Consider the following 13,637-nt stretch of genomic DNA (forward strand, 5'->3'; position numbering starts at 1 on the left):
TTACCGACGTAGGCTTCTCTCAGGACAGTGGCTCCCCCTAGTGACACCATCATAAATATTTGCCACATAGGTGCAGAGGCATAGCTTAACTATTCTCAATTTTGACACAATGAATTGCATTGATCAAAGCATTGAACCCTCGCCTCTTTTCTCAGAACTCAATCCCAAATACCACAGCTGTGTGTAATTGAATTCAACGCGAATGTATGCGTGTGTATATGCCTGATATATCCTGTGTGCATCGATTAGCTCTCAGTACAATTACTGTAGTTGGACTCAGGCCAGGTTTGACTGCTTAAATCAGTCATCACCCACCCCACAGATTGTTATTGGAATATACGATGAGCTATTTGAATCTTAGTTTTAACAAAAGTATATCACTAACACAGCTTTTAATAAGTTATGTACCACAAAGTGTCATTCTTGACCTTTGACCACAGAAATGCACAATGTGCCAAATATTGAGTTAGCTATTGTGATTTAATAATGAAAATGAATGGGCTTGTGTTGTGACTTGAAGATGATACAGTGTGTCATTGCGGACCGTCACATTTACTCTTTACAGCAGTTTTGCCATCGCTTTGCAGTTCTACTAATGATATTTCCCTTGCCAGAATACTATCACTATTTCACTACAACTATTTTTCTTCAGAATGCTGTTTCCAACGTGTCTTAATCATGTAACTTTTGGAAAATGTATTAACAATGTTATATATAAACCTGCCCAAAATGGCAACACCAGGTTTATGTGACGTAAAAGAAAATAATCATCATGGATGGTACATTAAATAATCATCATGGATGGTACATTAAATAATAATAAATAAGTTGAGACGAAAAACCATCTTAAGTCCATAATTTGTTCTGACCCCTCCACAAAAAGGCCTAACTGTCCTGAACCCTTATCCGTAATGTATACATTATGGATAATTAGTGTGGACTTAGATCGTTATTCGTCTCAACTCGTTCCTTTTTAGAGAAAATGTGTGATTACATCGGCAGATACGAACCGATTTTAACCAATAATATGATTGTTGCAAGCGGCCTGGGCCGTGGCTCAGCGGTCCAGGCACCTTGGCTGGCAATCCAGCCTGGCAGTGTTGCGGGTTCGACTCCCGATCCCGACGGCCTTCACTGCATGTCTTCTCCCCATCTCTCTCCCCATTTCCTGTCAGCCTACTGTCTGTCCCCCCATAAAAATATATAAAATAAAGGCGAAAGCCAAAAAACCCATGAAGGTCCCTGGACCTCACTTACAGAACCTCTACAATAACATGTATGCACTGCTGTAGTGTAGCCTATGAGTGATTGGATTTGTACACAAATTATAATGAAGACCAAAATGATATAGATTTTTCTCCCCCAAACATCAGACTGTTAAGGTACAGTATACATAAACATCCTGAAGGATCATTATAATGATGGAGCAGGCAGTTCACCTGTAGTAATGTGCTCTTGTATTTTGTCCTGCTTTCCCCATCCACCCATCATCCACCCACCCATCCATCCATCATCTCCATTCTCCACCCACCATCCATCCACCCACCCACCCACCACCACCACCACCATCCATCCACCCACCCACCCACCCACCACCACCACCATCCACCCACCATCCATCCACCCACCCACCCACCACCACCACCATCCATCCATCCGTCCACCCACCCACCCACCACCACCACCATCCATCCATCCGTCCACCCACCCACCCACCACCACCACCATCCATCCATCCGTCCACCCACCCACCCACCACCACCACCATCCATCCATCCGTCCACCCACCCACCCACCACCACCACCATCCATCCATCCGTCCACCCACCCACCCACCACCACCACCATCCATCCATCCGTCCACCCACCCACCCACCACCACCACCATCCATCCATCCGTCCACCCACCCACCCACCACCACCATCCATCCATCCGTCCATCTCCACCCACAGAGAACAACGGACTGCCAGAGAAGGAGCGGCAGCAGGTGGCCGACCGCCTCCTGCGTCTCATGTGCTCGGACCCGAGCGTGCTCGGCGTGCTCAACAGCAAGGACTTCCTTAAGCTGGCGCAGACCCTGGTGGACACGGGCGCGCGCCATGGTGCCTACTCCACCCGCGACGCCCTGGGTGGCAACATGAGTGCCTTGGCACTGCGCCAGCTGCCGCGCATGTACAACCAGGTCAAGGTGAAGGTGACGTGCGCACTGGGCTCCAACGCGTCGCTGGGCATCGCGGTCGCCTGCCACTCCTCGCAGACGTCGGGCCCGGACGCGTGCCACGTGCTCACAGCCCACCAGGTGGAGGGCTCCCGGCTGAGGCGCTACGTCCTGGGCGTCCGAGAAGCCGAGCTGAGGGAGGGCCCCGAGCAGGTGCACCAGTGGGTGCAGAACGTGCTGTCGGAGTTTGTGATGTCGGACATCCGCACGGTGTACGTGTCGGAGCCCCGACACGCGTGGGCACCGGGACTCGGAGGGTCGCCGCTGGGGGGCGGGGGCGGCAGCGGGAGGGGACGGCTGTGCTTGCGTTGCGCGGGCTGTTCGCTCTCCGCCGTCGTCCAGGCCGTCCTCGGGAAGCGCAGCCTCCAGGCGCGGGGCCTCCACGAGCTGGCCGAGCTCCTCTCTGCGTGCCGCGACATCGCCTCGTCCACCAGCCTGTCTCTGGAGCCGCCGCCGTCGTATTCCAACGCCACCGAGGAGGGCGGCGGCCCGGCGCAGTGCCCCGTCACACCGCCATGCTGGGACGGCACGGCCGAGGCCCTCTTGCAGGTCAGTGTCAATTACCATCGACTAAATACCGCCATGAAAAATGTTCGTCGACTGCATTTTTTCATCTGACGAAAACTAAACGGAAACTAAATAAAAAAACAAGCTATGATGACTAAAACATAGACTAAATATATTGACAATTTCGTCAACCAATAAAAACCAGACTAAAATGTCAGGAAGGCACTACTGTACAACATCCTGTAGAACTTAAAGACATGTCATTTTACGCTTGGTTGCACGCTGGAAATAGCAGATTTACAAGCTCACAACGCATCACGCTGCGACGGGTTGTGAGCTTGTAGATCTGCTATTTTCAGCAAGTGTAAAATCAGTCATTACAACTGCAACAGGGCCCGCCAAAATTCTAAATCAGCTGTAGGTTTAGTCAACTAAAATCTTAAGACATGTATAGTCGACTAACATTAAAACATTCCAGGTGACTAAAACATCACCAAAAGTAATTGAAAACCACTCAAGGGACTTTGACCAAAACTAAAATCAAAATTTGCTGCATGTCAAATCAACACTGCTGCCGCAGGTTCACGCCCACTTCGAGCACGTGTGTGAGGCGTACGGGCGCCGCAAGGACACGGCGCCGCTCCTGCAGGGCCTCAACAAGCACCTGCTGGGCACGCTGGCCTTCCTGCTGGCGCCGCTGCGGCTGGCCGCCCTGGAGCTGAGCCGCCAGCGAGGGAGGCCCACCATGCAGCAGGTAGTGCCCGTCTACCTGCGCCTGGAGAAGCTGTTCACCGCCAAGGCGGGCGAGGCTGGCACCGGCACCGCCAGCAAGCTCTGCCACTACTTCCTGGAAGCGCTCAAGGAGAACTTCAAGGTAAGGAAAGGGGTGTTAAAGGCTATAGACAGGGTTCCATATATATATTCAGTACACTTCATTGTATGATAAATAATGAAAATAGCTAGGGATATCCTGATCGCGTTTTCTTTTTACCAGCTGCTTGCATAGCTGGTCACTGTTCTCTCTGCCGTGCTTCCACGCCCACTTGCTGTAGTTGAGACCTATATTGCTCATTGGCTGTAATGACAACCTATCGTCCTTATTGGCTGCCGCGTCTCTAGGCAACCACACACTTTTTTCCTCTAGCCAACCTCTCAGCCATGGGATATAAGGCAGCAGCTGGTAATTAATTGATGTCATCAATTCTTGTTGTTTTTTTTTGCTTTTGAGCCGATACCGTTTTTTCCTGATCCGATATTTATATTTTTATGCCATATCACTATATGACAATATCCAAAATCACAGACAATATCCAGTCTAACAGGATAAATGCCATACTGCTAGTTGGCCAGCAGATGGGGTCGTTGCCTGTGCCAGCCGTATTTGTATGACATGTCCCAAAAAGTAGCTCATGTTTACATCAGTTTGACCCGGAAGTGAAAGTCGGCCAGGTCACAGTAGTGAAATGGGGCCTGTCTGTCAGAGCGATATATAAAGATGACTTGTGCCATGTGATTTTTGGCTGTTTTTACGTGATCGCGGCCTGGTGCTAGCTGCTAAATTTGATGCGAATCGATCGCGATTAACGTGGATTAAACAAAACTCGCCTTATGACTACAGCATGCTGGACAGAGTAAAGGTAAGCTCGTCTTTACGCTGATGGCACGGAAACTGTTCTAATATGGATATTGATACTAGTGATGTCCCGATCAAATTTGTTTGTTCCCGAACTTATTCCGATCATTTGGAAATGATGTGATCGGCTCCGATTTCCGATCTCGGGATCACGTGACCATACGTGGGATATCAAAAGCAGATGCATGGATCCCCACCCCCAGCAAATGGAACTCTGGGTAATACTGTAATGTTTAGTACTCTTTCCTTGTACCCCTTCCTGTCACATATGCTGATAGATGCTATACTTACTGTACACTAAGCAGATCATGTTGTAGGTTACTTGTTCACACATATTTTGTTATTTATTTGTTTTTCGTACGTGACCACAGTGCTAAGAATGTCGTTTCAGATGTTAGGTTTAATGTTTCATATTTACCTCGTATCCTAGTTTCTTTGAAGCACTAAATATTTTGCACTACAGTATGTAACTATTTCCCCTGTTGTTTTTTATTGACTAGAGCCTTTTACTCCAATTTCACACTTTAGCTCTGATGAAGAGCATCTGCTAAATGCCTACATTGTCAATTGGGTTTAGCCTCACAACAGGCCGCATGAATAATGATGCCGTTTGCCTGAGATTTCACATTTACATACTGTATGTATTTAATTTAAGTGACACAGAGGCATTTTTGCGCAAGTGAATGTCTACCCAGCATCAGTCTTTTAACCCATTTAAAACTGGGAAAGCACCGGATGGCATTGTAGATGATTCTGCGTTGGCGTGAGATGTGCGAGAGCTAGCGATCAACGCCTTTTGATTTTTGACTCTTTTTGACGCAGGTGGAGCGAGCCCACCAAGTGGCCATGGTGCTGGACCCCCAGCTGAAGCTGCGCCCGGTGCCCGCCTACCAACATGAGGACATCATCTCCCGGGCGTGCGAAATGGCCACCGAGAGCCAGGACGGAGGATTAAGCGCCGGCGGCGGCGGGGTATCGGGAGGCGACGAGCGGGGTGACCCTTCGGACGGCTCCCCGGCCCCGAAGAGAGGCCGCGTGGACGGGAGCAACGGCGGAGGAAACTCCCTGGGCACCTGCTCCATGTCCGGCAGCAGCAGCGACGACAGCCAGAGTCTGGTCCGTCAGGAGATGTTTCAGTACCTGGCCGAGCCCCTCCTCCAGGGAACACCCGACCTCGTTCAGTACTGGAGCTCGGCGGCGGCGGTGGAGAGGTTCCCCCGGCTGGCGCGCCTGGCCCTGTGGCTGCTGGCGGTGCCCGCTGTGGGCATACGCAGCGAATGCGTCGCCATGTGCGAGCAGAGCCTCGCCATGAAGAGGAGGCAGCAGGTAACCGCCGAGGAGATGAACAAACTTATCTTTCTCCGCTCCAACATGGGCTAGGGACAGGAAGGAAAAAGAAAGGAAGAAAGAGACCAGACTTTATATTTATATTGTGTTTTAGAAAAGATTGTAAAGATAAATGCATTTGGGACACGGACACCACACACACACACACACACACACACACACACACACACACACACACACACACACACAGTACACAGTACTTCTTAAGATGAGTATTTACAGGAAATAGCAAGTTCTAGGTTAGAAACGTCCATAATAAGGCAAGGTTTAATTTATGTGGGGGAAGCGAATCACAAAGTACTGTTGATAATTTGTACCATTTCCAACAAAAGACATTTCATTTTAATATAAACATTTTATTTTAACAAAACGTACACATTAGTTTGTTGACATCTGGTACTAGTTTGCCATCTCAGAGTTTGGGCCTTAATGTCTCTCTTGTGCGATTCCCTTGAAACCCTCGAGGTAAATAGAATTAATAATCACGCCTTTACATTTGTTACTCAAAGGCCTTTTTTCACCATTTCAGACGGCTTTCGGGTGTTTGAACAATAGTAGGTTTTCGTAATAATTTAAGTGGCTTGGGGTTTGCGGTCCGAAACAATGTGCTCTTGTGGTTGTGTACTTATTCCAGTCCTTAAACCACTGTGCTGTTGGACTATTGCTTTCTAGCCCACGTATACGAATTGAAGTTTCATGTGAGCCTGTTTTTTGCATGAGCCACGTACGTATAGTTGAAGACAACCAGAAAACGTAACATTCTTCAGATTTTTTGTTAATCATTCTAATTTTGTTAAAACATTTCATTTGTGCACTCTTAAAACATTTCATTTGTGCACTCTTAAAACCAGGTTTGAATATTCTACAGTACATGAATCTACCACTAAATGTCATTCCAAGTAAACTTATTAAAGGGATAGTTTCCGTTGTTAAGAAGCCTGCATGGTCGTTTGATGATAAAGTCTGCCTTTCTTTTCAATGCAAACCAAATTGATCCTCACTGAAAAATAATAATAATTCTTAAAACGGGATAAGAAACGTAGTTGCCTCAGTGTTTCATTGTAATAATATTGGACACGTAATATTCTCTCTGTCGGGTGGAAACCTCATTATGTCAAACTGTTACTTTTCCGAACTGAAATTCAAAAGTAGCAAAAGTAGCAAATCTAGAACCTCAAATGCGGCGCTTTGCTCCGCGTTTCAACCTTGTATATCTGCTGCTTTTGATACTTTTGTGTGACGCTGTAGGGCATTCATTTATGAAAAGATAATCACACAAAAAGTTAGAATATGGAGATAAGAGTTTTATGCCCGACAGCAACGATTTGGCAACAACTGTTAACGCTGTAAAGAAACAGGGACACATTCAAAGTGCTGCATTTTACCATTTAGTAATTCAATTTTAGACTAGGGAATTTAGATTATTTTATACTTTTATTTTTCTGAGAAAATGCTTTCACTCTCCTTGAATGGAGTTGCCATTGCAAAGCAATGGCCTCAACCTCAGCTTCCAATACCTCATACTCAAAATGTGCATGTGCTTTTTTTTAATATACTCAAGTTTCTACTCTATTCTAATTATCAACCATCAAATATTATATCTTCTTAAAAGCATGAACTGTGCTTTTTAGGAATGCTATTCAAATTTATATTCAGACTATATATACATTTTTTATGTATCGTTTCATGTTTCTATCTATCTTCCTTTTTTGCACAAAATGTCTTTAAAATGTCAAGTCAAATGAACAAGTTAGTTTAAGCTGTTTCAGCACTGATTTTCCTTTTTTTATTCTCAATTTGGTTGGTTTCATTTTTATTTCACACGAGTTTCATGTTTTGTCCATTTTGTATTCTTATTCTATTTAAACTATTTCAACATCAAATCCTGAAGTCCAGAAAGATGTACACTAATATTCATCTGACATAAGTGATATTCTACGGGGGCTCTATATATAATTGTTGATTGTAAATGATCCATTTGCTTTAAGCCTTTGTTTTTTTTTATGTATGGAATCAGATACCTAAAGATAAGAGGAAAATTATAGTTCAAGTGAACTCATTGTCGAAATGCTAAACACTACTGTTTGGTTTTAAGTACAGGCTATCGGCAGTGGGGACAATTTAAGTTAATTGTTTCTTTCATTGTTGTTTTTTTGTTTTTTTTCTTCTTATATATATTTTTAATAGGCCTAAAGGTTTTACAAGAGTTTCAGATACAAATTGCTCTGGGAGAAAGTTCCATAGTTGACACGATGTCGACTCATGTTTTGTGGCTGACAAGATATGCATGCATACATTATTACGAGTACTTCTATATACTGTAAGGATAAGAGCAAGAGTGTTTTCTTGTAAAGAATGATTCACACTTCCTGCTACAGTGTAGGCAAGCTGAAAATAGCTCATCTACTAGCTTACGTACATCCCTGCTGTCGGGTCGTATCCTCATATCTCCATACATCAACTTTTGTCTATTTTCACTATTTTAAAATGTTTTAAATAATATCGCCACCAAGCTGTCCAAAACTGTTACTTCGCAGGATTCTAATTGAAAAATGTCAAAGTAGCAGATCTACAAGCTTTGCGCTACATTTCAGGTACAAAGTAGAAGATCTACAAGCTCTGCAAGATCTGCTACTTTAACTCTTTTTGTAGGGTTCCGTAGTCAGTGGTGTAAAGTAACTAAGTACATTTACTTAAGTACTGTACTTAAGTAAAAATACCTCAACATTGTACAAAATGTACTTCTACTCCACTACAACTCAGATCTAAATATTGTACTTTTACTCCACTACATTTATTTGAAAACTTTAGTTACTAATTACTTTGTAGATTTTGATGTTACAAAAAATACATTAACTTTTGGTACTTTTAAGTACCAAAAGTAAATACAAGTAAAAGTCCGGAATTCTGTAAGAGTATTTCTACATTGCAGTATTGATGTTTTTACTTACTTTTTCCACCACTGGCTGCGGTATGGTTAAGTAGGCGTTAATTTACAGAGGTTTCTACCACTCTGCGGTTAGAGTGACCCGCTTTGAGATTGGGAGGTCGAGGTTCAATCCCCAGCCGGGTCATACCAAAGACTCTAAAACATGGGAACCCAACCAATGTCTGTCTGCTTGGCACTCAGCATCAAGGGTTGGAACTTGGAGGTTGCAATTACAGTAAGACCCATGTGACATACAGTACCAGCGTCAATGAGCGTCATGTCCAGGGGCTGTACTTGCACATCAAGCTGCCTCACGCTATACAGAGATGGAAGAAAGGTGCCTGCCCTATGGGCCTCGTAGCTGGTCAAGGCGCCTGCCCTATGGGCCTTAGCTGGTCAAGGTGCCTGCCCTATGGGCCTTGTGGCTGGGCAAGGCTCCTGCCCTATGGGCCTTGTGGCTGGTCAAGTTGCCTGCCCTATGGGCCTCGTGGCTGTGCAAGGCCCTGCCCTATGGGCCTTGTGGCTGGGCAAGGTGCCTGCCCTATGGGCCTTGTGGCTGGGCAAGGCGCCTGCCCTATGGGCCTTGTGGCTGGGCAAGGTGCCTGCCCTATGGGCCTTGTGGCTGGGCAAGGCGCCTGCCCTATGGGCCTCGTGGCTGGGCAAGGTGCCTGCCCTATGGGCCTTGTGGCTGGGCAAGGTGCCTGCCCTATGGGCCTTGTGGCTGGGCAAGGTGCCTGCCCTATGGGCCTTGTGGCTGGGCAAGGTGCCTGCCCTATGGGCCTTGTAGCTGGTCAAGGCGCCTGCCCTATGGGCCTTAGCTGGTCAAGGTGCCTGCCCTATGGGCCTTGTGGCTGGGCAAGGCGCCTGCCCTATGGGCCTTGTGGCTGGTCAAGGTGCCTGCCCTATGGGCCTTGTGGCTGGGCAAGGCTCCTGCCCTATGGGCCTCGTGGCTGGGCAAGGCTTAATCCTAAATGAGGCTTCTGCCCCTACACAGAGGCGTTACAATAAGGAATGCTTTTGGACTTACAAGGTTTCACCCGACAGTGACGACGTCGATGATGTGCTATTTTCAGTGCGTGCTGCCGGCATGCAACTAAGAATAAGCCAGGCTTGAGATAGAAGTGATAACATGTGGATCCTTTGAGTACAGGTTTAACCCCCATGACACTGATGTGGGATCAGATACGTGTCCCCAATGGGCTCTATGGACACACATGGAAAGAACTTGGGCCCCTTTCCCTAATCCCTACTTCCTTCACAGGTGTTACTTACCGGTGATACTAATTAAGGCTCTGTTCCATTCTGGTCGTGGTCAAGCAGAGTCGGGGTGCTGCTATTGTGCATGTTGGCTCATTGGAAACACTGCTACACCAGTGGGTCTCAAAGTGTCCTTGAGTGGTTCCAAATGGCTCTGTACTGGTGTGTAACTCTGAGTGTGTACACTCTCAGAGTTACAGGGATGAGGGGATCCTTGAAATTAAAAGGTTTGAGAACCACTGCACATTAAATGGAACAGAGCCTTAAAGATGGAGTGCCACAATTTTTGTATTTTTCCAGTTTTTCATGTGTCAATGAGGTGACAGTACTTCATTAGACACCCTGGAGTATTTTTTATGTGCAATGGTGTATTAACTTTGTATTTAGGGTTTATTAATATAGTGACATCACATTCTCAGCCCCTCCCCTAACCCCTCCCCCTTTATCATACAACTACAGCTGTGGGTGCGGCTTCAGTTCAGGTGGATCACCACCCACCAGGCATACTTAATGAACTGGTGGGCGTGCCCACATAAAAACCACATTTTAACACATACTGTACACTTTTTTTAAGACCTGATAATGTTTTAGGGTGGGAAAAAAATCACGGCACTCCATCTTTAATTAGTAGCATTGCTAATACCAATGAGGAAGTAGAGTTATTCTGTTATATAGCCCAATTAGACCTAAAGACTAGACCTTATAATCCTAGGGGGCGGGGGGGGGCGGGGGGACACTGATCACATAGACACTGGTCTGTGCCTGTGGGGTGACATCATCCTTTTTCAGAGGATGCTGTGTACTGTAAATAAAAGACAAAACTGCTGTTTTAAGCCCACAAGAGGGCGCCATCATCGCAGACATAGGAAGCACCAATAACATCATACCTCTTTTTTCTATACTGGACTTTAAAAGAAAAGGTTTTAATATAGAAACTCAAGCTAGATACTGTCGTTAGGGGAAAAAACTGATTCTAATTGAAGTTTTATTTAGTTTTTTTTTAATTTTTTTTTTCATGATTTTAACTTATTCATAATTATGATAAAGTTAACCGTGTAGAAATGGTTTTAAGATGGCTTAGGTTACGTGGACTTGGATTTTATTTTATTTTTATGGATTTTTGTCTTTTAAAATCAGGTTGCGATTATCAGCGTTGTGTTCACAGATTGCTTTTTTATACTCTGCTAGGTTGCAAATAAACTTATTTGATCCTGTTCATTTAGTCTTTTTTAGTCACACTTTGGCAGATAGTTGTGTAGATTCAGATCTGAGTTGTTTATTGGTAGGCGTAATTTATACTTTTGTAGCGACACTATTTTTATATAAGATGGAAGAGAGGATTCTGTGTCTTCGTTTTTTATTTTCTGTGTCATACGTATTATGGCAACTGTTCAGTGTTCTTGGATACATTACCCATGTTTGTGATGTGTGTGAATAAACCCTGCTCGAATTGACCTATTTGACGTTCCACTCATGACAAATGAAATGCTTAATTTACTGAAAATAACAGATCTACAACAGTACAGGCTATCAACGTGCTGTGATGCTTCATGGAACGCATTGTGAGCTTGTTAGTAGATCTGCTATTATGTGGGTCAATGACTCCCAACGCACTACGAATATAAATCAGGCTTTAAAGATAGGGGAAGTGTCAAATACCCCTTATAGCATTAAGGGTTTTCAACTGGTGGTCCGCGGGGTATTGCAGGTGGTCCATGAATTATTATTATTATTTTAATTTTCAACATTGACCATCATCTTCAGTTTAAAAGTGCTTATTTTTTTTTTAATATATATTTTTTATCCCACGATTTTGTAACCCATTTTTCACCCCTGTGTCAATCATCTAATGTGATCCTGGGCTCTACACACCCTCCGCCAACCTGGGGAGAGCAACGGACTTAACTCATGCTTCCTTCATGCTTGAGTGTCCAAGTTGCTCCTTTACACCTGACAGGGGGGAGTTTCCCTGGTTGGACGTAGCGCGTGGAAGGAACACGTTATTCCAAACAGTTCCTTTCCCCTCCATCAGGCACCCCGGCTGGCCAGGGGGAGGCAGTTTAGAGACCAGGATTACTGCATGTTTTTTGTGAGGGTACCTACCCTAGGGGACACGGGGAGAACATGCAAACTCCACACAGAAAGGCCCTTTCGCCAACCCCGCCTTCGGGTATGGGCACTGATGACGCGGAGGAGGAAACACGCCGCCAGCACCCACAGCGCCCCGAGCGGGAATCGAACCCAGGACCTTCTAGCTGTGAGTAAAAGTGCTTATTTATAAAATACACAAGTGTTTCATACACAACCAACCAAATAGCCTATAGTTATTAACAGCTTGAACAAAAGACAGATGTATAGGCCTATTCACAGTGCACTGCAGAAACAATTGCCTTGAATCCTTGATGCATAACGAGCATCAATGAGAATCAGCTGAATACAGACACACACACACACCTGCCCTCTGAGGCCTCATACACACATTTCAGACGAACATCTTGTGTTCCGTCTGTGATTCATGGCCACCTCAATGCTTTTCCAATGGAAGTCACGTGGTTTGACCAAACACTGGTGTTTGATGGGGGGAGGGGGGCAATTAAACATAAGTGTTTGGTCAAACCACGTGACTTTCATTGGAAAAGCACTGAGGCGACCATGATGAAACACAGAAGAAACAAGAATGTTAGTCCGATATGTGTGTACGAGGCCTGAGAGTCTGGCTCATTTCTCTCCGAAAGCCATTGAATATGATGGAATATGATTAAAGATTACTTTGATTATTATGGTAGGCTCACATGCTCCCTTTTTTGGTTTGACTTCTGTTTGTGTGGTTGTGTGGACAGACGGTGCAATTCTCTCTGACATCTTGTCACCAACAGCAGTGTTCTGTTTCTAAAAGAGCTGGATAGACGGGAGAGACTCCTGTTACTGAACAAACGCTGTATTATTGCAACGAGTACTACAAGAACATGGGGCTCTATTTTCGACCCGTTATCCCTAAACTACTTTCCCTTTTTTTCCCCACAATTTTGAAAAACATTTTTCAAAATTGAATACCGGTAGTTCAAATAGCCTAGATTGGCTATTTTAACTATTCAAAAATGTAGAGATAAGGGGTTTAGCATGGACGAAATTAGAGCCCATAGTTCTTTAAGCTTTTTAACAAAACCCTTTTTTGTTTTAAGCAAAATCGAATCACTTACCCTACCATTAACATTGCTGTCCATCTATAGTATCTACACAGTCAGAGGAAAGTACAGCAGCAGAATGTGTCCATGTGAGTCAGAGGCAGCATGGGGGGTGGACCTGGAAAGAATGTCAATGGCATGAATTTTGATTCATTTTTTTATTATTTTTTAGTTTGTTCATGGACTGGTCTTCATTCCCATGCAGGGGTGCATGTGTGCTCTCAAGGAGCACCGTCACGTCAGTCAAGCATCCACATATGTCAGGCCAGAAACCTCATATCTCCATATAGCCTACCAGTGGTTTTTCATGTCAAGGACCCCCGAATTGAGACTTATCAGCCCACAGACCCCCATTTGAAAAGATATCTGTGCCGGGGACCCCTGTAATAAAGGTTTTTAGGGCAGTGATCTTCAACCATTTTACTTCCATGGACCACCAGTTTGACATGCATTAGGCTACGTAAACTCATGCAATGGCATTTCTATCTCTGGGACCCCAATTTATATATTGTAAAATCAATGTTAATTATTTTACAATCATATATGGAATATGGTTCCTA

At 45.0% G+C, this 13,637-nt stretch overlaps 1 protein-coding gene across 5 annotated transcripts in view; it reads left to right on the plus strand.

Annotated features, from left to right (window-relative positions):
* The window catches only part of znf618 (zinc finger protein 618), a 42,034-nt gene extending 32,575 nt beyond the window's left edge, over positions 1-9,459 (plus strand). For all 5 annotated transcript variants that reach the window (XM_080755314.1, XM_080755318.1, XM_080755316.1 and 2 more), the window contains 3 exons: positions 1,954-2,768; positions 3,307-3,600; positions 5,182-9,459. In XM_080755314.1, coding sequence (XP_080611440.1) covers positions 1,954-2,768; positions 3,307-3,600; positions 5,182-5,739 — 1,667 coding nt within the window. In that variant the 3' untranslated portion in view covers positions 5,740-9,459. The remainder of the gene's footprint in view (positions 1-1,953; positions 2,769-3,306; positions 3,601-5,181) is intronic.
* The last annotated feature ends 4,178 nt before the right edge of the window (positions 9,460-13,637 follow it).

This window comes from Protomyctophum bolini (genome assembly GCF_963924005.1).
Source record: "Protomyctophum bolini genome assembly, chromosome: 22".
NCBI lineage: Eukaryota > Metazoa > Chordata > Actinopteri > Myctophiformes > Myctophidae > Protomyctophum > Protomyctophum bolini.